This window comes from Ochotona princeps, chromosome 17, assembly GCF_030435755.1.
Source record: "Ochotona princeps isolate mOchPri1 chromosome 17, mOchPri1.hap1, whole genome shotgun sequence".
Taxonomy (NCBI): Eukaryota; Metazoa; Chordata; class Mammalia; order Lagomorpha; family Ochotonidae; genus Ochotona; species Ochotona princeps.
In genome coordinates, this window is record NC_080848.1 from 9,068,832 (window position 1) to 9,096,775 (window position 27,944).

Below are 27,944 nucleotides of genomic sequence, written 5' to 3' on the forward strand. Positions count from 1 at the left end.
TCAGTCGATCCTCTCCACCTTGCCCAGGATCCTGCCTTCGTACATGGGGAGCACCGTCTCATCATCCCAGACCTCCTCGAAAACTGCTCCGCAGGCAAACTCGTCACTCGCTTTTTTGAAGTAATACCTTGAAAGGCAAACCAGGAGACCTTTTTAGGTGTTTGGACTTGCTCTATGTCGGCTTAAAAGAGAAATGCATCAACATTCAGAATCTGCAGGTGTATCCTAAACTGGGATTGCAGGTGGTGACCTCAGCTGCCCTTACGGGACCCTCCGGGCAGCAGCATGCTCCAGGTCTCCCACCTGCAAGCCCTCCGGGTTCAGTGCAAGGCCCGGCACAGAACTGCCGCTGTGTCACAGGCAGACACTGCAGAAAGCAGAGAAGTTGCCTTCTGGGATTTTCTCGGGGGAAGTGGGGTTGTGGGTAAGACAAGACTATGGCACTTCATTTCCAATGGCAACCTGGGGTGCGGCTGACCCTCCACTGACCCTGGACTCAGCCAAGTTTCAAGCAGCCTGAACTCCCAACCCACAGAACCCCAACCTGCAAAGTCTGCAGAAGACAGACCCCAGGCCTCTTGTCCTTCCCACACTCAAGTGCCAGCACCTGTGACTGGTGCCTGGTACTGCCAGGCAGGGGACAGGCTGGCATCATGACACCGGCGGCTGCGTCGAGGTTCAAGCCTTCCAGTGTCATCTGCTCAGGGCCCTTCTACTGCACCTGATGATTAAAGATTCCTCTGACCCCATTCTGCCCTCTAGGACTAGTTAATTCTAACTGATGCAAATGACTGGCCTCTCTCAAAAGACACTCAGAAACAGCTAGGGCCACCTCAGGCCCTTACATGGAGATCCAGCCAGGGGCCTCTTCCTTCCCAGTCAACAGCCAGGGAGACCCCTCTGATGTATGAAGCTCGCCCCTACAAGTGGCCACTTCCAGCCCCTAACGGCCACACCCCCAAGGGAGGGAGGTGGCGGCAGCAGAGGGGGGGGGGGGGCACAGTCCCTGGGGGGTTGGCTTTTGTCTTTGTCTTTCCCCTTTAACAACAAAGGGTCACCTCACTGGGGCACAATGGCTTTCTTCCTGAAGGAAGGTAAGTTGCAACCTCCTACAGGAGATAAGGTGGCAAGAATCCAGGGACTGACTGGGCTGATTGTGGTCCAACAATCACCTGCTTCTGATGGGTCACTGGTGAAGACTCCAAATTCCTGGGGGGGGGGGACCCCGAGAGCAGACAGTGAGGAAACAGGAAAGGGCCTTGGGGCCAGGCAAGGGGTCACTTCCAGAGAGGGGGCTCCAATCCCAGCACCACCCTTTATCACACCCTGGGCTTCTGGGGGCTCTGACCACCAAGGGTCACCTGAGCTGGGCTCTTGGGGTGCCCTGCGACAGGACTGCAAGTTCCTTTCAGGGGGGCAGGGGCAGGATTCTCCTCTGTCCCACCCCCGGGCTTCAAACGCCATGTGGCGCCCTCATTTTTCTCCATGGCAACATGCTTTATGTGGCAAACTCTGCTTTCTTCCGACATCTGGCACCAATAGCGTCTGGCACGTCTGGAGTGACTGTTTGCTTCTTGAAGCCCTGCCACATTGAGACTGCTCAATGCAGGCCAGGTCCCCTGCTTCACCACCTCCACCTTGCTGGACTTTTTTTGGGGGGTACAGGGGGCCAAGGGGGGTGGAGGCAAGTACAGACTGAGATGCCAGTTCTGCTCAGAAGGCGAACATGGCACCCTGTCCATCCTGCCCCTGCCCCCAGGAGGGCACTGAGCAGAGATAAGGCAGCCAGGAAGAAGGCCTTCCCACAGCCTGATCCAATCAGGAAAGAATTTGAGAGTCAACCATTTGTGCAAGTCTTTGTGCGTTAAAAGGGAGGCCAGGGCTTCAAAGTCAGGCTTATTAAATGTGCCTTAGAAAAAAAAAAAGAGAGAGAAAAAAGGAAAGAATCAGAGCCAGATGTGGTCAGAGAGGCTGAGCGGGGCACCTTCCAGTGGCCCCTGCTTGGCGGCCCACGGCTCTTCCCCCCCGCAGGTCACCTGCAGTTCCACACAAAGTCCAGCCCAGGCAAAGCTGACATCAAAATAAATCCCTGGAGGGCCACGCTGGTGTCATTAGCTTCATCTTAAGTCTTTTCAAAATTGGGCGGGGGGTGATTGCAGCAGCAGGCACTGCCAGACCTGCTTGCCACTCCTTTGATAACTTTTCAAAGCTGCCCGCCCCCCCACACCGCTCCATCACCCGCAGGACACCTGCCCCAACTCTGCACAGTCTCCCAGGAAATGAACATGCTCTGGGCTCCGCCTGCTCTGGAGGGGAAAGGTCTCAGAGCCTAGCAGGTGGCCGCCTCCAAGCCCAGCCCACAGGCTGGTTCTCCACATACAACCCTCTGCTGGTGGTGGCACCGGGTGACAGCTGATGGACACCAACTGTGATCTTGCAGAGTCCAACAGGAAACACATGGTGCTGCTGCCTCTTGGTGTGGACCAGGCTGGGTGCCCGTGTCCCTTGGGATGATGCCTGGAAAAGGCACAGGCGGGACTCTACTTGATCTCAGCTAGGGTGGCCACCTGCCCTCACAAAGAGGAACGGGAACATCCAACAGCACGGATGTGGCCTTCGCCCTCCTCCACTCCAGAAGCCTCTCCGGGGCCTCACACACGTTCAGCAGATGTGGGCCTGTACTCTGCTGATGGCCAGAGGAGGCCCAGAGGCCTAGCTGCCTCCCCAAAGCCCCACCAGGGAAGAAAAGGAAGTGAGGGAAGCCCAGGCAGGGGGTAAGAGTGGCCACGCCCCATTACCCACTCACCCCTGCAGCCCTTGCTTTCTTATGGGCAAACAGCAACCCAGTCTCCAATGACCCACAAAGTACAGGGCAGGAGGGATGAACACACTGCCACCATTTCCCGACCCTCCCCTGAGCCTTGGGTGTGGGCGTCTTCCCAAGACCCAATCCATGATGCCTTCAGGCCCTCCCTGCCACTCAGTCCCTCCTCCCAATGCCCAGCATCCCTCAATTTCCGAGATCTTCTGCAAGATGTCCTACAAGCCAGCTCTCCCTCGGACATGGCCAACCGCAGCCCTGCGTGTGTGCTGAGCCTGGTCCACCTGGCAGACAAGGCCCCACCAGATCCCAGGAGAACCAGACAGCAGCCTCCCTCTGCTGGCTGCGGCTGCTGCAAGTGTTGCTGTTACTGGTGATGGCGAGGGGAAATGAGAAGGAACCAAACAGCCCCGCTGTCCTGTGCTTCTGAAGCACCCCCCCGACCCCCCCAGCGCCTCCCAGATTCACCAGGTTGCAGCTTTTGGTTCTGAGCAAACAGACTCCAGAGCAAGCAAAGCCACAGGACTCTTACCTATAATTTCCCTTTTTGCTGAGCTGCTCTTTGAAGTGGCCTAATGTCAAGCTCTGCGCCTTCAGCATCCTCCGGTACGGAATCTCTTCTCCACAGAAAAAGTAAGTGACGACCAACTCACTGGCCTGGAGGGCGTGGACGCCTGCCGGCTTCTTTGGCTCTTTGTGACTGAAAATAAGATAGAACACCACAAACTCAGCATTTAAAAACAGACGCGTGTCTGCACGCAAACAGGCACACACATTCCTAGACGGCGGCCCTGGGGTTGGAACCAGGAGCCACAGGACAGCTCTGGGCACGCACAAGGAGAGCTGTGTCCCTTGTGGCTGTATGAGCTGTTGTCACTTCCTTCTCTGGCACCCCATGGGGGTATGCAGCAGCCTCTTTCAGGTCAGCGCAAACGGGGTGCTCACCAAGGAGGGGCTGCAGGGTGTACCTACAGCAGGGAATGCCAGCAAAGCAAGCCCAGAATAGGGGACCTCCCCCAGGACGCCTGAAGCCCACCCGCCAAGGTGGCAGGACAGACTCAGCAAATGGGGGTTAGCACCCGGCCATATCTACTTCTCCATTTATTCTGTACTTTTGGGAGAGTGGCTTAAGACGCTGCTGTGCTGGACAGCTGGTAGACTTGAAGTCAACCAACTCAGCCAATAAAAGGGTTCAGGAGGGTGGCTTGCTCAGGACAGGGAGGCTAAGGAAACTGTGTGTCTTTCATCTTAGATCTCTGTGGCAGATCTCTTTTTAAACTCCCCATCCTATTGCTAAGCTGGATCAGACTTTTCAGTCCACTTTCAAGAATGTAACAAAAAGATGTATGGTCCATTTGGAGAAGACAGTCTTCTCCAGGTAAAAACACAGGGCTGGTGCTGCTCTCAACTTCTGCCATGGCCGAAGCACAGGGCTTACAGGGACAACTTTCCCACATTGGCTGGCACCTTCACGCTCCAGCTCTTGACCTTCTGTGGCCAGTGATGCCTTCCTCAGTACCCATGGGTTTTCCATGATCCTCGCTGGGGGCACTCGCCTGCACTTCCTGTCCCTTACTGCTGGTGACAAAATTGAGGGGATTTTGTCGGCTATCATAGGTCTCTGGGTAGCACACACTCTGAAACACAACCCACTCGGTGGAGCTCAGCAACAGCGGGCAGGTAAAAACACTCACTCTTCCTGAGCCAGGCTTGCGCTGGAGAAGGATGCGGCTCCTGCCTGACCCGCGGCCGAGTGGTTCCTGTCCCTCTGCTGGTTGGTCACACAGCACCTGAGGACACAGGCGGGGTCAGGGCCTTAGAGGTGCAGCCACCCTCAGAGTCACGGGTCAGGGGACGGAGCAGACAAAGCAGGCACTCTCTTTGGCCTCCAGAAGACAAACAAACCCAACCTCCACGTCCATGGAGATCCAGCCAAGGCCATGTGGTAGCTGTGGCTGGAGGAGGTCCAGAAGGCACCCTGCAGGCAGCTCTGGAGGGCCCCAGGGGAACCCAGACCAGGACAACCACAGCCTGGTTCTGCTAGTCGGGGCTTCTTCCACGTTCAGCTAAAGCAGCCTTCAGTGATCAAGATGTTTTGTAAGGAATTACTCAAGTTCATTCTCATAAACCCTGGTTCAAGTCTGGCACAACCAACATCACTAAAGAGAACCGTCTCCAGAGGCCGTAAAGGTCAACCAGAAGCTGAGACCCAGGTCCTCCTCCACCCCCATCCCTGCCGACCCCCCCCCTTCCACTCACCGCTGCTTTGGGGGCTTCGACACCTCAGCCAGTCTACGGCAGGCCTCTTCCAGCTGTGCCAGAGTATTGGGTGGAGTCAGGGGCGGCATTGCAGGGTCTTGGGTGAAGGGGTGGGCACGGGGGGTGGTGCGGGGATGCCCACCGCTCCCCCACAGATGGTGCCGGCTGATTCGTTCACCTGGGGACCCTCGGGCAGACTCCAAGGGAGAAGCCTTTTTTGTGCTTTGGGCACTGAACAAGGATGAAGGGAGAGAAAGCAGAAAGAAAGGGATTGGGTTAGAAAAAATTGGAAAATGTGACTTCAGTAGAAACTTGTCTATTCTGCTCTGAGACAGGGAGAAGAAAAAATAACTCTACCATACAAGGATGGGAGTGGTTGCCAAAACATGACATTTTTGTGGTCTTCTCAGTCCAGTGTTTAATATTAAGATGGCAGGAGCAAACAGTCACACTTGTTTTCAGTGGACTGCAAAAATAGCCATCCCCACAATACCCTGGCACTGAGGGCCCGTGGCCCTGGGCGTGGGGTTTACCTATGAGGCTTGGGCTTGTTCTGGCGTTCACTCTCCAGCATCCACTGCCACACATCCTGCGACCTGTCTCCTTCCTCGCCAGGAAGCTGCAGGGTCCCAGCTCCACCGGGGGCCCCTCCTTCCCTGGCCGGCAGGGCCAGGCCGGGCTCCGTGCCTTTCCCGCTTCGTCTGGGCAAGGTACTGCCTCTGCTGCCACTGTGGGAAACCAAGAGCCACACCCGACCTCCATTAAAACTCCATGACTCCTTGGATGGGGCCACCAGGTCTGCAGGGGGCAGCGACCACAAAAGACCCATGCACCTGCTCCTCCCAGCCCGCTCCACAGTGACCACCCAACCTCCCTCCTCGCTCAATGCCTGTGACCCTGGACCCCACCTCACACCCACCCAGGACTCTGGCTGGGAGAAAAGCCCCACGTGGAATACTGCAGTCTGCCCAGCACTTACCCAAACTGTTCCCCGGGCATGGGCTCTGGAGCCTTGGGGTGGCCCCTGCCCTTGGGGTAGCAGTAATACTCGGGGCTCCCGGGGCAGAGGCAGCGCACTCTCTGTGTGGCCTCGGCCTCAATCTCCTCCTTGGTCTTGGGGCCGCTGTGGTGGTGGATGTAGTGGTGGTGGACGTGGTTTGTGGTTTGCTTGGTCACGAAGCCCTTGCCGCCGGGCAGTGGACAGGCCAGGGTTGCGGTGGTGGTGGCAGCAGTTGGGGGCAGCTTGCCTCCTGGCGGGAGCAGGGGGTGGTATGGCTGGTGATGGTGATGGTGGTGGTGATCAGGGGAGCGGGAGCGTGGGCTCGAGCGGCCCACGCCGGGAGACTGGCAGCCGGGGGTCTTAAGAACCCTGGACAGGTGGTCGTCCAGGATTGTCTGGGGGTCCTCCTCGTAGCTGCCAGAGGGCAGCAGGGACAGGGCGTGCTGGGCTGGCACGCCTTCCCGCGAGCTCAGTGCTAGCTCGGACGCCTCCTTCTCTTCATCCTGGAAGGGAAGGAAGCAGAGGGGACGTGGCGTGTGGGTGTGCCAGCAGGCACAGGTGCACAGCTCGGTGGAGCAGAGCTGGTCCCGGTCCCCAGGGCATACCTCGCGGATCTGCTGCAGCCGCTCCTCCAGGCTGTGGCGGCTCTCCAGCTCCAACTTCAGCTTCTCCAGCCTCGAGATGAGCTCGGCTGCGAAGGCGGCGGGTTCCACGGGGGTCATCTCCTTGGGCAGGCGGTGGGTTCTCTGCGGGGTGCAGGGAAGAAAGGGACGAGGGCCGCTTAGCAGGCCGGGCGGGCAGCCATACCGGCTCAGCCACAGCTGGTTGGGCCCCTGTTGGCGAGGAGAGCGGATGGCAAGGCAGCCGGGGCTGCTCGGGATTTTTATGCGCTGGCGCCACGGCCTCATGGAGAGCCATGGTCCCCACCAGCGTTTGCCTTGGGCAGGAGCAGTTGGTCGCACTCCGAGAAGCCCTGCTTGTTCTCTCTGTAGTACAACCAGCCCATCAGTAGCTACTCTGAAGTAGAAAATCTTCAAAGACTGTTGTCAAACATCAAAAAAAAAAAAAAAAAGGCGGCAGCCCTCTGAGGTGGGGAGGGGAGTGAGATCAGCTCAAGGAATAAAAAGTAGAGTCTAAACAGAAAGGGAGTTGAAAATTAAAGAAAATAAGATCGGAAAGGAGGTAGGAGGGAGGAGAAGAAGGGAAAAAAAAAAAAGCAGAAGAAGTCGGCCGGCCGGATCAGAGCAGCAGTAATTCATTTCCCGGCTGCACACTGCGCACCTCTGAGGTGCTGTTGTCTCAACATGGTCCCGGCCTCCCTCGCTTCTCTCCTCCCCTCCTCCCCATCCCTTTGTACAGAAAATGAAGGAAGCTGCTGCAGGCTAGTAGCAGACCACTGCTGAGCTTGGCTGCCTGAAGCTGATCTATCAAGGGAAAAGGGAACATCTCCACAGCCGGTGCAGAATATAAAAAGGCACCGGGCACGCCTGCCAAAAGCCGGCAGGGCAGCACCCCCACCTCCCAGCTCTCGGGCCTTCTGTCATCTCACTCCCCCCATCTCTCCCCCCCATTTGGCCTTCCCCTCTCTCCTCACCTCCTTCTTGCTTTGCCCTTTCCTGCAGGGTGGGGTGGACAGAGAGCCAACTTGCATCGTCCCTAGCCGGAGGGAGGGATGGGGGTGGCCTTGCTTAGCTGCTGAACCTGGGAGAGGGTGCAGAAAGGCCCTGCCCAACATGGGGCAGGTGGCTCCCCTCACAGGTGGGGTCTGAGAAGTCCCATCCAAGCACTGTCCAATGGAGAAAATCGACTAAGATAGGTAAAATCATGCAATTTACAAGCTTGGGAGATACAACTTTTCCTTTGTTAGCACATAGGCCATCACCACCACCACCAAAAAAATGAGCTAGCCATCACTACCATTGTCTGGGGGAATGGCAAGGCTGAAGGTCCCTCTCAAAATAAATAAATAAATAAGTAAGTAAATGAAATAACCCACAGTGTGATCATGCTGATTTGAAGGTAAGGTAAGTCTGCCCTTGTGTGAGGGGGAAGAACTACAACTTGGACACTCATGCAACACGGGCTTAGGAGTTTAACATGAACTTTCTACAATGTCACCGGAAGTTGGTAGGAAGATTCAACAGATACACCTCGCTTCCCTTCTCCAACTGGGAAGAACACCCTGGCAGCCAGGTCAGAACCGCAGGCCTGAAGTGGGTGGCTGATTTCGTGAAACAAGGAAGCAGGAGACACCCCAGAGCAGCCCTCAACCACGGGAAGAAGCTGCTGGTGGCAGCCTCACTGCCAGATCCCGGTGTTGTGAGCCACCTGTCAGGCACCGCCCGAACAGCAAGCACTAAGCCTCGTTCTGGCCGGAACCAGACAAGATGGGGCAGCCGCCTTCCAGGCCTCCCGAGGGCCAGAGGAGAAATGATCGGGTAAATCAACGAACGCTGAAATGACTGAGTCACACCATCAAGACAAGACGTGGTTGTTCCCTCTCCAGAGAGGACAGCAGCTCCCCCTAACCTCGTTCATTCATCAGGCACTGCTCTAGTCTGGACACAGAAGCTCACAGACCAGACCCCAAGCTTCAGCATCCATTCTAGTGGGAATCTAACAAAGCCTGCATCATTGCTTGACTCCTGAGAGGGAACTTTTCAAACTTCTTGAATCTCATAACCACATCACTGCTCAACAACACATCCTAGAGAATCCTGTGTTACTATTAACGCAGGTCTTTGCCTCCTGCTCACTGGGCACCGAGGGTGTCCTCCTCTTCCTACCTTCTGTGTGCCTCAGCACCCTACGCCCCACCCTTTTCCTTCAGGTCTCAGAGAGACAGCAGCCCCAACCCTATCCCCTATACTCACCGGGAAATGAGGTAGAGACACTTGGCCATTGGCCTTTACACTGCGATGCATCTCTCTCTGGAGCTGTTTCTTACTTCCCATGCGATAAGGAGGGATCCCATCTCTAAGGAAAAGGAAGAAAATCCACACGCTCACACGGCTGCTTCTAGCACGTGGGCTGACTCACACATGCCACCCTGTGATCCCGCCAACAGACAGGGCCGTAGCCTTTTACGGCAGCTCACCCACATCTCCAGATACCTCAGTGTTCCCCCGGGGAAGGATCCATTCAGTTCACACTGCCAGACCAACTTCAATTCCTGCCCATCAATCATCTCTGGAAACTTGGCTTCCTCTCAGATGGCAAGACCCACTGCCCTGGAAAGAGCTTGGGAAGTTCCTCTCTGGGGCTGTTGTCTGAGAACTTGGTTATAATCCAGCCAGCCCAGGCAGAGTAGAGGGCTATCCTGTTCGACAGGTGCCCTAAGCAGAAGCAGGTTCTTAGTTCCTTTCAATGCTCCCGACAGTTTGTTACCACTATTGTAATACAACCCTACCATGGGGAAACCAGTCTCTTACAGAAAATACTGGAGAAAGGCTACAGGAACACTAATTCAAACCCTCAAAAGCCTAAACCAGACACTAGGGAAGGTGTGCACCATTCTCCAAGAGTCAATCATGCAATCAATTCCCCAAACTCGGGCTCCTCCTTTTGTCTCTGTTTCCAAACCCCACACCCTCAAACAAAAAATTCTCAAAGACGATGCATGACCAACATAGGCAGAGAGAGAAAAGCCCCTACTGTGCAGTGTGTGAATAAGTCAACAAAATGTTTGCATTTGACCTCACATTGGGCAAGGCAGCAGCAGACAAGCTGGTTTAAAAAGCTAAACGGTCGCCCTGAAGAAGTTTATATTTGAATGGAGTGGAATGTAGGACCCATTGGAGGGTGGAAAGTACTGTCACACCATTGGGAAAAAGGGACTTGTTGGGGATGGGAAAGTTCCAATCTTAGATGGAGGGGGAAACCAACAGGTACTTTTTGAGTCACCTTTTGAGCAATGACCTGGAGGAAATATGCCCCCACAAGCCTTTCACCATGTTAACAAACAAAATGTCAAATGGAAGAACTGAAACAAAGTTCCCACAGTACCGCAGGTGTACTGAAAAACGTGACCTGCACTTGCTGACTTTCTAAAAAACAATTCCGATTCTTGAAACCATCAGATGGTCAAAGGCGCAGCTTTTCCCACTGATGGGCTTCCTTTCAAAAGCCTACAGGTTCAGACATTTCCAAAATGAATCGTTCTTTGAGGCTGTAAATATTGAAATGAGGTGTTTGGCTATTTGTTTTTCCCTGGTGTTCTCTTCATCATGAGGTGGAAAGGAAGAAAAACATCTTTGGCTGATTAGCAATGGGTGAAAATGAGCAATGCCTAAAAATGGCCTGGGGAGCAGCCAGGAATAACTGGCTGGCCCGAGTTTCTCACCTGTGACGACCTAAAGTTCTCCATGGCTGTATTTTCTGGATATCTGTTGACCTAAGTTAGGAAAGAGAAGGCTACTGGCCAAGGAGGGGACTCTGGGGATTGTGGCAGATCCATGTCAGCCAAGACCAATAGCTAAAGCAAGAACTTCCCCGTGGGGGTCTTGCCTCAGAGAGTATTAAGGGAGCAGACATGAGGCACAGGGGTAAACAGCCTGTGCCCATAAGAACCCACCAGCCTCCTACTTCCTGGGTATGACTTCTGATGGGCCCTGGAGGACCAAGCGGGAAGTAAGGTTCCTGGCAACTTACTGTGCCACCTGAAACTCATTTACCAAAGCTCTATGTTCCCTCATACACGTTGGGGGGTTCACTCGTAACCTCCTACAAGTTAACAGAGGTAAGAAAGCGAGCCTCCCAGGAGCATGCCTGGCTTGACCAGCAACCAGCTGCCACGTGTGAGTGGGTGGTGTAAGGCAACTGACATTCTCACAGGAGCCTCAATGGATGAAATGCTACAGATGCTCAGGAATGTCCCTCAACTCAGTGATGAGATCCAGAGCCCTAATCCTGCTGCTGCTGGAGCCCAGAGCAGGGGTCTCTAACTCCATGACCCACATTCGGGTCCTCACATTAGGATGTCTCTCAGGCAAGGTTAGACGCTGGGATTCCCAATGGGCTGAATGGGGGTTGCTGGGGGGGGGGGGGGACCATTCCTAAGCTCTAAGGAACCCATCCCTCAGCATTCAGTAAGGACAAGTAGGAAAGTCAGAGAAGGCTCTGGGAATCCCCCTCCCCAACCGTCTACTAGCACTCACAGGCTACAGGGCCCAGCAGGTGGTTTCCAAGGCACAAAGAAAGCATTCCTATCTTTGACCCAGAATCCCCTGTGGAGTGAAGGGAGTGGTCAAGGGGCCCTCAGAGGTGGGTCTGTGTTGCTTTAACTGACTCCTGCTACCCAGGGCTGCCAGACACATCCTGCACCCTCCCTCCTGACCACCCTTCTCTGCCTCAGCCTCCTAGTCTCCATCTTGGCAGGCAGAAGGCCAGCACCAGCACATGGACTCCACCACGCCCAGCACCAGCCCATGGACTCCACCATGCTAACAGGTGCCATAAACTTTCAGAGTCTCTGGGCTTGCCATTTACCCCCTTTTAAGGCTTTTATATGGCTTCTGATTGCTCCATGGAAGGTGGCAAGTGGAAAACAGAATGGGAGTGGGGGTGGAGAGGGACGTAGTGGCAGCCGGTCCCTGCCAGCTAGAAGGCTGGAGAAACAATTTCCTAAGCATGCTTCCCCCACTACTACGACACACACACACACACCCCCAAGGCCACCCACGCCAGGGCAAGCTAAGGATCCCCCTGTGGGCAAGCCACTTGTGATCAGGCAAAAAGAGACCGCAGCTGCCGAGGCTCAATAGGAGACCTTGAAGGAAATGTGGCTTTCACCCCTACACACACCCTAGCCAAGAGTCATCTTTGCAAACAGCCCTCTCATTCTAAATTGAGGCCTCTCTGCTCTCTTTCCTTCAGGCTCTGGAAACAGGTTCCTGGCTGTTCAAAACCATGGGCTGAAGAGCGCCAGAGTTTTTGGTCTCTCCGCAGTCGCCTTTAATTATAAACATTTTTAGCTAACGAGCCCACTGCCGGGCCCAGCTGTTTCTGGGGGAGCATCGAGTTTGAAGTGCGGACTCCACTTAGCTGCCATTTAAGCCGAGCCAATTAACTTAGCCTTTTGACTGCGCCGGCCCCGACCTAACCCGAATGTCGTTTTCCGGCAGCTTTGAAAGAGCAGACTGGCACGCAACGCGCACGCGGCCACTCGCACCTTCATCTGGCAGCCACTCCGAAGCAGCCTCTGATCACGGACAACATCAAACGCTCGGTTTGTAAGCGGAGGTAGCATTTGAAGTTCATTTGGATGCAGTCCCTGGTGACCAAAGTCAACCCCCCATAAATAAGATGGAAGGAAATAAAAATAAATAAATAAAGGGACTGGTGTCACCCCCTGCATGGAGCAGGAGGGAACCAGCTCATGCTGTTGCTGGGGGGCGGTGGGAATGCAAGCAGAAGCAACCTAGAAACGCGGCGCTGCCAACAGGGAGAGCCACTGCAGGGCGTCGACTTGGCTTTGGCCATGGCTGGCCGCCTGGGACCACCTGTCTACAGACCTAGGACACACAGCAGCAGTGGCTGCCGGTAGTCCCCTCACCCCAAGCCCCTTTGGCCCACACAACTGGAAAGGATGGACATTCTTAGGATTTTCCTGGGAGTCTGGCAGTCAACTTTCCAAAGGGAGGAAAAAAGTAAAAAGGCGTTTCTTCCAAGAAAGCAGGCTTCAGCTTGTAAAGCTGCCTTCTCAGAGGCAGAGGGAGGAGCCACCCTTAACAGGGCTTCTAACTTAGTGGGAAACCAGACTCTACTCCGGCTGTGGGCCTGGGGAGAGGGCAGAGATTTCTCTAGAAAGCCCCTGCCTCATCTGCTCTGAAGAAGCAAGTGCAAGCCAGCTCCTGCCCCACATGCCACCCAGACTGCTCACAAAGGTCCCCAGGACTTGATGCGTTTGGTGGCAAATGACATGACTGCTTCCTTGGGCATGTGGTCCAATGAACTCCAACCTTCTGGAGTCTGTTGCGCCCGCCCATGACCACCCCCGACACCCCTCCCTTCCCCACTCTGCAGCCCCTCGCAGCCCATGCTGCCCATTGTGCTGGCCAGGGCCCTTTTCATGCTTTATGGGGCCCTGCTATTCACTTGTTCGGGGCAATTTCAAAGCGGCCTGCTCCCCTCTCATCCCTCTAAGCTTCCCCTGATGAACAATGGGCTGAAAGCGATTCAGCCCCGCTTTTCATCCCCCACACACTTTACTCCTCGCCTGGCGCTCGCAACTGCACAAAGCCCACAGTTGGCAGAACTCTGGGGAAGGGGTCTAATCCCGGCCATGGGAATCCGGGGTGACTGTGGACACCCGGAAGCTCACACACCCACAGGGCTGGTCAGCCAGCACCTCACACTGCCCCAGAGTCCCCTTCCCCCCCTGCGTCCCATGGGATCCCTGGCACCCAATGGCAACCTGCTCGGCACAGACCAGCCCCTGTCTGACAGGCTGTCACTTCTGGAAACCCTTTCAGTCCCCACCTTGGGTAGAAGGGCATAAGGAGAGCTGGTGCTGAGGCCAAACACAGCCCCCCATCCCTAACGTGGGACTAAATATGCACAGGTGCATATGGTTGTGACAGCTGCACTACCCACCCATCATCTAGGTGTGAGAAAGCGTCAAGCCACCCAAGGGCACTGCCAAGATTGGCATCAACACAGCAAGCCTCCAGGTCTCACGTGACAGGTGCTTTCTCTTGGTCTCTTGGTTTGCAAAGTGGTCACACTGTAGGAGGGACTCGCGACAGCTGGAGCTGGCCTGTGTGCCCGGGTGAGGATGTGCCCTGCCAGCCCCGAGGCTCATCCCCTGCTCATCCAGAACAGGTGACTGGCTGGGATGGCATCCCAGTCCTTTGGATCCACACTGTGCTTTACTTAAAGGGGCAGGAATAAAAGCTTTAAAGTCACCTCTAAATGAAATCGAAACAGCACTCCCCCATCCCTGCCCACTCTGGGAAGAGAACAAGAGAGGTAAATGGGAAAGCTGGAGAGGAGAACTTAGAACGTAGCTCCTCCCTACCCCCCAGCTAACCAATGTTGTTGTTGCTGTTGCTGTTTTTAAGCAGTCTGATCAATGCTAGTAAGAGTGCAAGAACCCCAAAGTGTCACACAGATCTCACGAGCCACAGGTGCAGTCAGCACACCCTAAGCAGAGAACATCTGTGCCCTGGGGAAGGCCACAGGGGGGCGCAGGGCAGGACCCCCACCATCTGGCCTGTGCCTGGGATCTGCTCTGCCATGAACAGCTCCAGCAGCACTGGGCCTCAGCACTACCTCTCAGTCACCAGGAACTGCCTATCTTTCTGATTGGTCCGGCAGGGATCAAACAAACAAGCTACAGGGACTACACCCAAGTTATCTCATCATGTACCCAGAATAACACCTCAATGAAGGGGACTGAAATGTGGCCAAGGGCCAGGAAGCCAGCCAAAAATAGTCTCGAAGAAACCTAAACAGAAGCCTTACAGTCTTAAGGAAGCTATATTTGACTTAGGCGAGTCACTCAATGCCTTCATTCAACTCCAACTTGACTCTCAGTTTTCACATAACACGAAGATTCCCAGGTAATCCACCAAGTAATAAAGGCTGAGGTAGTGTGAGCCTGCTTGCAGGCACACAGACGGTTAACAGATGCCAGCAGGCAGCACGACAAAGCGGGGTGGGGGTGGGGGTGGGGGAGAGTGTTTTAATAGGGAGCGTTAGGTATAAGCCCAGACGACCCTAAGCAGCCACAGAGCCCACGCTGTAATTATGACATCATCGCATAAAATCAGATCTCGACACTAATTTGGAACAAAACCTATTTTAAGAATGACACCCATCAAAGGACAGTTTGGTCAGTATGGAAAAACTCACCTCTGTGAATCCTTCCACGTCTCAAACTTCATTAAAAAAGGTGGCATACCCTTACTCGGCATTCCCGAATGGCAAAACGCCATGCTTTTATCAGAATGACACCTTAAGGATCTCTCGGCCTTTGCTGGCGAGGGAATTCAAGGTAACAAAATGAAAGCCACCCAGGGAAATCAATATTAAAAGTCTCAAACGAATCCCGAGTTGGTCCCATGCCACGACCAACCAACAGAACCTTGGCCCATGGAAGCCAGAGCTGCAAACAAACTGGCACGATAGATGGTCTAGTTTTAGGAACCAACTCTAAATAAGTATGCCAGAGTGGGCACAGCTCCACCGACTTGCCTTTCAAACCTGTTCCTTCAGCAGTCGCAAGTCTGACTCCAAAGCACTTGCTGAAAAGGCTTGGAGTCCATTTCTGGAATAATGATTCTCAACTGGGTGTGGGGCAAGAAGCCACGGAGGAACTTCACCCATGCCCCAGCTCTCTGGGGCCCTCTCGAATCGATACATCAGGGATCGGCAGGAGATGGAGTTACCTAGTCCAAGCACTCCACACAGGAACATGTGCGCATGCATGCACACACACACACACACACACACACACACACACACACACACACACACTCTCATGAGATCCAAGACTCTGAGACCCATCGCTACGTTCTCTCTGCAGAGATTACCATAGCTTGACTTCTATGGCCCCAAGTTCAAAGCCTGCCCTCACCCCATGATCTGCTGAGCCCCTCAGAGCACTGACCTGGCTTACTGTAAAACAAAATCAAGGTCATCCAAAGCCATCTTGCTAAGGATCCAAGATCAAACTTGACTTTAAAGAGAGCCCCTACCCAGAATCTCTAGTATCTGCCACAGGGCCAGCCCTCCGCACACACTTGCTGAATGGAACCATGGCCGCTTAAAACACCTCCATGACGAATACTACACACCGGGGACCGTCAGGGATCTCCAGCCTGCCGATCCCCACCTTCAAGGCCTTCCCCTGCCCCACAACACAATGGGTACCTGAACACAGCTCTTTTAAGGCCGTGCTGTCACGCACCTCTTGGGCGGACAGGGCACCTGCTTTCAAGACCAGTCGAGTGGGGACAAGTAGATTTCTTGTGTTTTTTTTTTTTTTTTAACTCCAGCCATCACTAAATATTCATCTGACTTTCAACTATACTTTGGTTTTCTTCTGTTAAAGCATCAGACACTTCTTCCAACATCACCCAGAGCCTACCCATGTCACCCACCTTAACCAACACCATGCCACTACCACCCATACTGCCTTCCCACTGCAGGAAGGTACACACACACACACACACACACACACACACACACGAGATTGGCAAGACCAGATAGGCACAGCTGACGATTCCGCCCAGCCCAGCCCAGCCCAGCCCAATTCGTGGTACTGACCACACCCATGGAGTGGCTGCCAGACACTTACACACTGCTGTCCGTCATGGACATGGAGTCGTCGGTCAGAGCGTCACTCGAGATCTCGCTGTCATTGGCACTGGTGGCTGGTGCAAAGACGTAACCAGAGCCTACGTGATAGGGATTAGCAGGATCGCTCCTCTTGAAGGACCTTTGAGAGAAGAACAAGAACAAGCATGTGACTGCTGTCCAGGAAGCCAAGAGCCCCCAGGACAACCCAGCCATCACCATGCTGCTGCAAACGCCAGGCCAACCCGCTGCCTGGGGACAGCTGCTCACCTGGGCAAGGAGGCAGCAGCTGCAAGAGTCAGGCCTGCTGAGTGACTGATTTACCCAGGGGACAAGACGGGCCTGCCAGGGCAGACTGTGCCCAAGGCAGCCCGGGAGTGTGTGTGGGGGGGACCTGCCCATCCTAAGTCAGGGAGGCAGGGGCATGACCAAGGTCTGGGAAAGGGGGGGGAGGGAAGGGCAGAGGAGGTGCTGCCTTTTTCCTGTCATCCCTTCCCACCCCAGGTCTGTATCCACACATCCAAGTCTGTCCCCAAAGAACATAACTTCAGGGTCCCCACACATCTGAAGCACCCACACTTCCTGTTTGGGATCTGTCAACCTTGGCCAGAGAGGCCTTCTGCAGCCTTCCCACCGTGACCCTGGACCCATGGCGAGGGGACAGACAGGACAGCAAACTCGCACTCCACCTGTGAACTGAGCTTCCCTGCGCTGCCCCACCATCTTGCCTCCCACAGTGTCCACAGTCCAGGGCTTCCTCGCCACGGGTGCAGCTTAGGGCAGCAGGACTCAAGCAGCAAGCACAGCTGCTTCAAAGGCAGGCCAGGCCCCCTTCTCTGGCCCTTTGTCTCTGTGGCCTTTGGGTCCCCATTTTACTCTCTTGATCTCCTCCACTTGAACCACCAGTGTGCTTGCCTCCTGCTGGGCCACATTCCTCTTGTGTCACCAGTGAGGGACTTAGGGAGTGGAAAGGGGGCGAGGGAACAGTGGGCTGCAGAAGAGAGGACCCCTCTGCAATCTGCTAGAGCCCCAAGTTGCAGGAGCCCTCATTGAACAAGTCCCTGGGCCCACCAAATCTACTACAAGCAGCAAAAGCATCAGAGAAGAGCAAGACTGGGACAACACAGCTTTGAGGTCACAGCAGTTGATCTATAAAGACAGCCTTGGGCTGCTTGGGCTTTGGCACAGCATCAGCTGGCAAGTGCCAGGACTGGGGGAAACTCCTATCAGGCTAGACCACAGAACCACCTGGAAAGTGCAAGATCCAGGGCTGGGAGTGTGCCTAGTGGGGAAATGGTGGGCATCCCTCTGATGGGCTGCGGCTCCCACCAGTGAGCATAAGAACCAGCGCTGGAGGTGGTCCTGGCTGGACAAGCGGCAGTTCCTACCAGCATAAGGGTGGGCTGGATAGCAGGGTCAGTTGGGTTGAGCTAGGCTCCAATACCCATTAGTGTACATACACAAGGACTGAACGGGATGTGGGTCCGACTGGACCAGTCTGCTGTACATACTGGCGTGAGCAGGAACCAAGGCTGGGGACAGGCCTGGTGGGGATTATTGGGGTTGCTCCAACTAGACTGCAGTTCCTGCTGGTATCACTTAGGGCCACAGCATCCATTGGGGTCACCCTGGGCCACAGCATCCATTGGTTTGCATATGAGATGGAGCCAGGTTCCCAACTGACCTGGCAAGTGCAACCACCAATGTGTGTGTAGGCTGATTAAGGTGACAGATTGAGCTGGACATCGCATTGGCTGGCACACACAGGAGTTGGCTCTGGGGTCACCCATGGTGAGGTTTTCTTTGAGGACCACCCCCCCCCCCAACTCGATGACTAGACTCAAAACACCAAGCATGAGGAAAATCCCAGGATCTGTGGTCTGACCATGGAGTGCATGCGTCCGAACTGGGCTTTCCTCAGTTGCTGGAGCTGGTGCAGTGGACAGCATGCCCAGATGCACATGGGGTATATGGACGTCTAGTATCACGGAGGGATTTCTTCAACCTTGGAGCTATGAAATCAACAGTACCTCAGAACTATCGAAACCATTTAAGCAGTACCCTGGCAACCTGCTCCACATCAGGGACCCTGGGATGAGCTACATCCCTTAGTACTGATGTGTTTGCACTGCTGGAGGGGCCCTCTCTTCTCTCCCCCCTTCTCTCAGATGCAGGAAAAAGAAAATGGCAAACAATTATCTCATCTACTTTCCCCTATTCCTATACCCTTCCGACCCTAATCAGTGGTCCACATGGACATACATCCTTCTGAACTGTGTAAACATCACTGAAAAGATTTTTTTAAAAGGGACTGGTGCGGTAACCTAGTGGCTAAAGTCCTCATCTTGCACATACCAAGACCCCGTATGGGCCCCAGTTCTATTGCAGTGGCCTACTTCCCATCCAACTCCCTGCTTGTGGTCTAGGAAACTGGTTGAGAATGACCCAAAGCCTTGGGACCCTGCACCCGTGTGGGAGACCCTGGAAAAGGCTCCAGGCTCCTGGCTTCAGATTGGCTCAGCTCCAGTCATTGCGGCAGCTTAGAGAGTGAATCAATGGATAGAAGCTCTTCCTCTCTGTCTCTCCTTCTCTCTGTATATATCTGACTTTCCAATAAAAATAAACTTTTTAAAAAAAGATTGCCTTGGGGTTGGCAGGTGACAGACATCCTGAGCTACCATGTGATCACCATGTGACCAGCACTGTTGGCAGCCTAAGGCTCTCAGGCTCCTGGCACCGTGTGGGGCAGGGGGTCACTGCGAGGGAGGCCCTGGTCATCTCGTCCTGGTGGAGGGTGGGAGGAAAGAACACAGACAGTGCTGTGTCCATTTTACAGATGAGGCCCTTGGGGGCTCCTAGCACAGCAGTCAGCCCAGGATGGTACAGGTGGCACCGGTGGGCTTGAACCTGACTTGTCTACTCAATCTCCTTTTGCCTCCTCACACACAGACCAGCCTTACAAAGAGTCCTTCAAAATGTCTGACAGGGTGTGTGTGACCCAGGACAGATGTCCCTAAGGAGGGAAGGTAAGGACAGCCCTCTTGGGATAAGGTGCACCATGATGGAGGGACAGGAATTCAAGGGACCAGCTGCCTCCTCCATCCCCCCGCCAGCACCGGGCCAAGGGAACGGTGGTAAGGAGTGGCCCGCAGGCTAGGCGGGGAGGAAGCGTGAACTGCTGGCCGAAGCCAGCCTGCTGGAGAAAAGGCAGGTGTGCAGCACGTGTCTGGAGTCTGTCAGATCTGACCAGAAGGGCCAGGAGGAAGCAATCTACAAGTCTCCTGGCAGGCACCAGGAAGAGGGGAGAGGGTGGCAGGAAGCAGGCAGAACCGGGGCTGTGGGGAGCTGCCACAACTAGCTATGAGGGTCTCATGAGATGAATAACATTTTTGAGTCAGAAGGAACCTTGGAATAGACTCGCCCCCACCCACCCCTAGACACAGCTGAGCAATGCTGTTCCCAAGTACCATAGGACACAAGACCTCCCTCGAGGGGGACAGCATGACTGGGAACAGGGCTGGCACTCTAGAAATGTCCAGTTGGGGTACCTGCTAACCCTAATGTCCATCGTCACCCTGCAGGCCATGGAGCCCTGAGCCCCCACCCCAACCAAGGGAGATACAGCTGGAGGAGCTGGACAGCAGCTGCGACCCCCGCCCCTCTTCTGCTACGTTTGCACAGAATTCCATGCCCTGGAGACCTGGCATGGGCACAAAAGGGACCAGCAGGTGCCAGCCAGAAGTGGGTACTCACCAGGTGGGCCCTTCAGACCCTCTTCTATCCAGAGCAGCAAGTCTCACCAGCTCCCAGGACATTTGGGGGTGACAATTTAATGAGGATGGTCAAGATCTGCCATGCCCACTGCTCCCCCCTGTGCGCCCAGTCTGGAGTTTCCCGACACCAGAGCTGTAGGGGTGGGGCTGCCAAGCACAGGCCCCTGTCTGTTCTGGCACAGGGAAGGAGAGGGAAGTGGGCAAAACTGGGAGAGACAGCCTCCTGCTTGACCATGGAACTCACAGAGGGGGCGCCTCGCAGCCCGCTGTCCCCACTAGAGGCAGAGCACGAGCAAATGGGCTTCCCAATGGAGTTGGGAGAGGCAGCTCAGAGAGTGGCCTGGGTACCCGGGTGAGGCCTCAAAGTGAGATGTCCCCTCCCATGTCAGAAACCAGCGACAAGCGTGTTCTGGCTCCTCTGGGGAGGGTGCTAGTTTAGGGGCTGGCCAGCCTACCTGAATGGGGGGTGGGGGTGGGAGAGCAGATCACCTGGGACATGGCCAGGTAAATGCAGCGGGGCCCTGTGACTTGGAGAAATAACAGTAACACTCCAGGACCTCAACCTCTCCTGCCAAAGTCGTTGGAGTCTTGACGGGAGCTGTGGCTGGAGTGCGTCTCCGTCCAACACCATGCGACAGAGTGTTCCCTGTCCGCCCCCGTGTGTCCCTTTCAAGCACACTGGAAGCCCCTGGTCCTGTCCTGCTCCCAGTTATGTCTCCGACATGCTAAGTGGCCAGTGGCATGTGCCCCGAGCTGGGAACTTGGGGAATCTGCTTGAAGGCCCCGGGGCCACCACATGGTGGCTGACGCGTTTTCAAAGGGGTGTAGGCCAAGGTTAGATAGGTCTACCCCTCCTGTGTCTTGCTGTCCTGTTGGCAACAGGCCGACCATGTCTTGAATAGTGAGAGTCGGGCTGCAGCCTAGGGGTGCAGGGCGAGGTGGGCGAGGATGATTCAGTGGACATGCCTTCCTGTCCAGCGAGACACCTGAGTCAAACCCACGTGTGTCCACACGGCTTTACACCTGCTGCCTCACCCACACGTGGGTCCTCAAACAGCCTGCTCTCCCTTCACTCGCACAAGAGGACCAGTGTACACTGTGCGGCCAGCAATTAAGTGGGGCAGAGGCCAGGCTGAACTCGGCTGAAGCCACACTTAATCCCAATCCGGTCCTTGGATGTTCCGTATTTCTAACTGACCGGGCAGAGGAAGCAGGCAGGGTTGAGGGAAGAAGCCAGAAAGCCAATGTTTCAGAACCCAGAACTCTTGTCAAAGGCACCACGTCACTTCAGGAAAAGGCATTAGAGCTGTTTTCTTGTGATTATTCAAAAAAGAAAAAAAAGAGGGGGGTGGCGCGAGGGGTGGGGGGAGAAAACTCGACCATGCTGCAGTAATTGTACCCAGATGCGCCGCTGCACGCTGGGCGGGCACGCATGCGCTGCAGCGTCCACACGCAGCACGCGGCGCTCAGCCGTCAGGTGCCAGACGCCCCTGGGACTTCAAGGGGAAAGGAACTCTGCTGCTAGCCGGCCTCCCTCTTCTAGCTCCACGCAAGGCTGCAGCCTCCGGCCCTCTGCAGGCGCCTGCAGAGCTAAGGACATCTGCAGGAGGAGTCCCACAGAGGCAGCTCTGGGCGGGGCAGCTCTTTCAGGGTCTCTCCTCAATGCAACTTGAATCAAATACTGGCTGCTGCTGGCGCTGGGGTGCATGCTCTAGTAACCTCACCCACAAGGTCACACCCCCAGCCACAAGCATTCTGCAAGGCCAGATTAAGGTGTGTGTGTGTTTGGGGGGGTCTCAGTGAGAGGCTAGGACAGCAAGGGCAGGAAGGAGGCGGGGAGTGGGCCTTGTGCATTTGGGCAGCTCTCTCTTGGTACCTGGCAACATCGTGCCCTCGCGAGCGCCCATCCTCTCGCGGCCGACTCCTGCTGCCCGCATATCTTTCCTATGGCATCATTTTCTTTGATGACTGAAGCCAAGCGTGATTCCAAGGGCTTCGCACAAAAACGGGCCTCGTCAGCGAGTTCTTTCAGGCAACAGGGAGTGCTAGAAGCCAGCACGGCCATCCATCTGCTGGGCCCCAGCTCATTTCAAGTGAGGCCAGGGCAGAACACAACAACCCTCCGGGGTAGGGGCCAGGGAGCAGGGAGATAGGGACCCGGGCAGTGCTCTCTGCACCTGGCCCCAGACTCTTTTGGAAATAAATGGGGGACTTGGGGGCCTGAATCCCTGCCACCTGTCCAAGGCATCTGCCTCATGCTCCTGGCTGCTATGTGCGCGCCTGGCTGCTGTGCGCGCCCCTGGCTGCTTGTGTGCGCGCCTGGCTGCTGTGCGCACCCCGCTGCTGTGCGCACAGGGGTGATGTGCCACGTGCCCTTTCCGGGAGCTCTCTCTTTATAGAGGTCATGAGAAGCTCAGGCCCTCCCACGCACCACTCACACACACACCACGATCCTGCCCTGCCTCTTCCAGACACCCAACTGGGGAGTACGAACACAGGTTGTGTGAGCGAAAGAGGTTGCTTGGCGTGCCCAAGGTAAACATGGGGTGGGAAAGGCTGGCGGGCACCTAGCTGCCAGGGCGCCTCCTTCACAGACGACGGAGGGGGTCTCAGTGCCTTTCAGTAACCCGACTAATTCCCGAGCACCGCGGACCCTTGGGTAGGTGGGTGAGTGTGTGGAGGAGGGGAGGCGTGGGCTTCAACTGAAGAGATTCCCCACCACCCAGGGAACCGACTAGAAAGGCAGAATGGGGTACAGTCAGATGGGAAGAGGGGGTACACCCTGAACCCTTGCCATGAGAAATAGGATGGAGCTCAACCTTCATTCGAAAGCCACATCCTACCCTGGCTGCCCTTTCTCCCCTAGGCAATTAGCGTTGTTATTAATTAGACTAATTATAACACCTCATGGGTGTTCAAAACATTTCCCTGGACAAAGGGCTCCCGTAGTGGTTGTTTTAAACCTAACAGCAGCCCTGTGTTGTCGGTGGAAGGGCAGGCACCCGCCCATTTCACAGACAGGCAGGCAGTGGGCATGGACAAGGCTGAGGCTGGGGTCTCCGGGAGACTTGGGACATCTCCCACTACCTTTGCGTATCCTGCACGTTAAAATGCAATCGGATCATTGGGATTTACTTGGAACCCTCTGATGATGCCAAGATGCGTGGTCCAGGTAAAATGCTTCATTTTGACTCAGCAGACCAAAGCATACCCAAATGCTACTTGCAGAAGCTCTCAACATACTGTCAGTCACGAATCAGTGACACCCACAGTTGACAGCACCCTACCTCCCCTCCCCCGAGGATCCTGGCCTCATGATGCAAAGCCCAGGCCAGGTCTCTACCGCCCACCCACTGGGAAAGCAGCCTTCTCCAAAACCACACACCATGCTATTTACAAAGGTGACACTTCTTGGACCTGGCCCCTTCGCAAGGCCCATGGAGGAGCAGCCTCACCACAGGCCTTAAGTACTCCACTGTGGCTGCCAAGCCCAGGGCAAGGACGCCAAGGCCACTCCGGGACCGGGCAGTGGAGGCAGGTGCCCTGCCAGGGACTGCCCTGCCGCGGGGCCCAGACTCAGAATCGGCCCTGACGATGATGAGGAGCCAGAGTCGTGCACACCGGTCCCCCCATCCTCCCCAGAGCCAGCTGGGGATCCGTTTAGGTGTGGAGCCCCCGAGTGTGGGGAAAAGCGGCTCCCGCAGCTGAGAGAGCGCTCCCTGGTGGCGTCTTCTATTCCAGAGCAGAAGCCGCTCTCCAAGTCACTCCAAACCCTGGCCTGCCAGGCTCAGACCTGGCTACCCCCAGGCATGCAGGATCAGCAAAATAACTCCCCTTTAGGGATCCCCCGCCTCCAGAGGCCCCATGCCACAGGCCACGCCTCCAAAAGACTGGGAACTCTTCAGGGGCGGCTGCCAGGTACCATCTCCAGTCCCTAACCTAGGGACCTGCAGAGTCCTGGAGGACTGTATGATCTGCAGCCGGCCACAGAAACAGCAACCTCGCCCCTCACCAGAAACCACCTCCACTTAAAAGAGGCCCATTCACCAGCCAGCACCGGGAAGTAGGGGAAGCAGGGAGGGGGGACACGCTCAAACACTCACTCCAGTAGAAGGTCTGAAGCTGCTCCCAAGGGTGCGCAGTCTGAAGACTGGGCCAGCCTTTCAAGAACCGTCTGTCTGTGCAGCCTCAACAAGACAAAGTTCCCCCGGACCCCCCGGCGCTGCTGGCCAGGCTACCTTCTCCCTTCTCCATCAGCACTGAACCACAGCAGAGACACTGGACTGAGGTCAGACCCCCGAAAACCTGGATGCGTGCACGGGCAGCCATACCCCAGCTGGAATGAGTCCACACACAGCTTGACTGCTAAGCAACCCACAGCTGACTCTTATCTGGACGCACAAGTTCAAAAGGGCCCGCTGACCCCTGCGAAGGGCTCGCCTGGTGCCTCGGCCACAGCCTAGCCAGCCACCTCCCTGACCACATTCAACCCACTGTCCACAGACGCGCGGGGGAATGCCCCCTGCCCATCTGGTGCTTACAGCATCTGGTGACTCAGGGACATCAAAAGCTGCTGTCCCCTCTCTCTCTTTCTCAATCTCTCTCTGCGTCTCTCTCTTCCTCCCTCCCTTCCCCCCCCCACCTCTAAGAGGCTAGCTCAGGATAATAAGTAACCCACATTAATGAATACTGCTTGCTGTCACTGTTTGAAGTTAGCCCTGGAAGACAGCAGGTAGTTAGTCCGTAGTGAGCGCATCCTCCCCCCCCACACACACACCAGACAACAAAAAGCAAGATCAAAGGGTCCAAGGGCAGTGGTGCTGGCCGTTAACAGCCTCCGCAGCACATGCGTCCACTGGCCTGTCCATCTGTAAGGTCTGCATGCCCCGCCCTCCCTGGGCCCTGCCCCCTCCCCTTACCTGTATCCGCTCTCAGCCGTCTCCGTGGACCTCACGCTGGCTGTAGCCCTCAGAGTTTTGCTGGACAAGCTGACCACGGTGGGGGGCAGTTTGCACTTGAAGTCGGCACAAGTCCACTCCTCCTCTTCATTCAGGGTGGGCAGGTAGCCGCACAGGACCTTGAGGCTGCCCAGGCCCCCGTGGCTCAGGCAGGCGGGGTTCTCCCCGCCACTCCTCACGTACTCCAGGTAGATGTCCGAAGTCAGGAAGACCTGGTAGGCGTTGCCCTCCATCACTGACTGGATCTCCGTCTGTGCCTGGTCGAACATGACGGAGTCGATCTGCTGCTTCTTGATGCCATCTCGGATGTAGGTCTTGGTGGCGGGCCTCAGCTGCTTGGACACAATGCTGTTGTTCTCGATGTACCTCTTGTAGATGGCTTTGGCCACCCGCAGGGTTTTGGTATCCTTGAGGTCCATCTGCCTGAACCCATTGCAGGCAAACCAGAAGTCCAAGGTATCCACACATTTCTCCCTCTCCAGGAAAGTCCGGAAGAGGTACGCGCCGTCCTGATCGCCCAACAAGCAGTGCAAGGACTTGGTCCACCTGGTCAGGGGGGAGTCGGGGGACGCCCGCCCCTCGGGCTCTCCCAGCCCGTCTTCATTCCGCCTGGTATTAGAAGACACAGGCATGGGCTTGGTGACGCGGCCCTTGCCTGCCCCAAGCTGGCACGGCGGGGTCTCCCCTTCTTCTCCAGGCACAGGGGGCCGCGGGGCATCCTCCCGGAAGCTGCTGCTGGGGTCCGGGAGGCGGCTCACCAGCACAGCACCACTCATGGTGAGGGCGCGCTGCTCACCACGAGTTGGGGATTCTTTCTGCTTCTTCCAGTTCTTCTCAGCAATTGGCAGTGTAGTGTCTGTCTGCCTCTCTCTCTCTCTCTCTCTCTCTCTCTCTCTCTCTCTCTCAAGTCAGCAGGGGCTCATCTGAGTCTCCTCTCTGGAAGAAAAGGAAGGGGGAGGTGGGGAGAGAGAAAAGGGTATTGATCTAATCAAAACCAGATCTACCCAACATCAAAGCAAGAGAGTAAACAGGCTTTTCAACTCCTCAGATTCAAATCCAGCCAGCCAGCTATCTGCGAGGCGCTCCTCTGAAGTATCAGACGCAGAAATCTGATCTCCCAGCGCACTTTTTTGGGGGAGAAAGGGACGGGGAAGGTGATATGGCAGCAAGGCGGGGGGGGGGGGGTGCGGGTATAAGGGGGTGAGGTTGGAGGAGATGGACGACAAGGTGTAAGGTACAATCTTCCACACACACCCCCCAAAAACACACTTGCGTACCTCCCCTCCCCCACCCCAAAGCACCAACTCCAAGGAGGCGCGCTCCAGCAGCTGGGCTGCGAGCAGGTGAAACCAATTTCGGCAAATTTCCCCCACTGGCTCTGCGCAGATAACTGGAGCGCCAACGCGCACTTCTCCCGGCATCTGGTTCCTATTCCCCACCCCCACCTCTCACAGCCCCCTCCCTCCGAGCTTCCCCCTTCCCACTCCTTAAAAATTCAGCAGGTCCTTCCTCGCCCCACAGGGCACCCGCCCAGCATGGGCGCACTAGGCTCTCGGACTTCCAGATGTAGCCTGTACGCCCAGCCCTGATCCCAACCCAAATGTAAATATTTCTTGCACGCGCCCTCCTCTGGCTCAGTCTACACTCGGTCTTCTCTGCTCCCCCCGCACCCACCCCCCTTCAGAAACGAACTCATTCAAGCCGGAGACTCTGATCTTCAAACTTTGCGATAGCGCCTAGCAACCTGGGGACCCTCCTCCCCTGGCCCCACAACCCACCTCCCGGAACCGCGAATTCTCCGAAACCGGATCAGAGGCCGCCTCACGCTCTTACCGCCTGTGCCTTGAATCCCAAACTCTACCGTTCTCGAGCCCATCTTTTTCTCCCCAAAAGAAAAAAAGTCCTGTCTGACCAATAAACAGGCCGCTCTCCCTGGCACAGCAAGGATCAAACTCAGGAGGGTAGGGGCGGGCCAAAGGACCAGGCGCGCGACCCCGGCAGGGTGCCGGGGGCCTCAGGACGGGGGCTCAGGTCACAGGGCTGGGCAACGCAGCCCGCGGAGTGGCGGCGCTACGGATAGCCCGCTAACCCTGGCGCAGGGGAGTTGGGGGCGGCCCCGTTACCTGGAAGACGAAGGCCGCTGAGGCCGGGTTCTCATCTCTTCCAAGTCCCACCGGTCTGGGTCCCCGACCCCATCCAACTCAACGCCTCCAGAGCTCCGGCTCCAGACCAGAACACAGAACACGGGGCCCAGAGCCCCCCAGGACGCGCGAGCGGCGCCCGGAACCCGGGGCGAGGGGTCGGTCCCCGGCGCCGAAAAACCACGGAAAGCGGCAGCCTGGTCCCAGAAATGGCGACGCGCGGAGTCTCCAACCTCTCCGCTAAAGGCGCCGGAATGGCCAGGGGCGCAGGGCCCGGGATCGGAGGACGATCCGGGGGGCGCGGGCAGCAGGGCTTGGGCCGGTCCTGCGCGTAGACTGAGCCTCCGCGGGCACTCTGGGCCCCTTAGCTCGGACCACAGCCGGGAGGGGAGAAGGGGAGGGGGCAGAGAGGTAGGAGGGGAGAGGGGCGGGGAGGAGTGGGGTGGAGGGGAGAGCAGGCGGGGGCGGGGGGGGACCGCCACCCTTTCATCCACCTCCTAAAGGCATTCCCGCGCAACACTCACAAAACGACAGCAACGCGACCCCCGGGGGCAGCTGCCCTTTCCCCGCCCCCACTTGGAGAAGTCTCCGCGCCGCCCCTACCAGCACCACCACCTCGGCCCCCACACGGGCGCAGGGCGGCCGGGCCAAGACCCCCGGAGCGCTGGGCGCCGGGCCCGCAGCTCTCCTCCG

General features: G+C 56.3%; 1 protein-coding gene across 1 annotated transcript; it reads right to left on the reverse strand.

The window, feature by feature from the left end:
* Positions 1-27,695, reverse strand: AXIN2 (axin 2). The gene is made up of 11 exons (XM_004592963.2): positions 27,234-27,695; positions 25,072-26,046; positions 16,381-16,521; positions 8,954-9,056; positions 6,686-6,826; positions 6,060-6,583; positions 5,614-5,808; positions 5,081-5,311; positions 4,516-4,611; positions 3,354-3,521; positions 1-127 (listed from the first exon to the last, which is right to left on the reverse strand). Exons 2-11 carry the CDS (start codon positions 25,884-25,886, stop codon positions 1-3), a joined length of 2,541 nt encoding a protein of 846 aa, XP_004593020.2. The 5' UTR covers positions 25,887-26,046; positions 27,234-27,695.
* Positions 27,696-27,944: the final 249 nt, after the last annotated feature.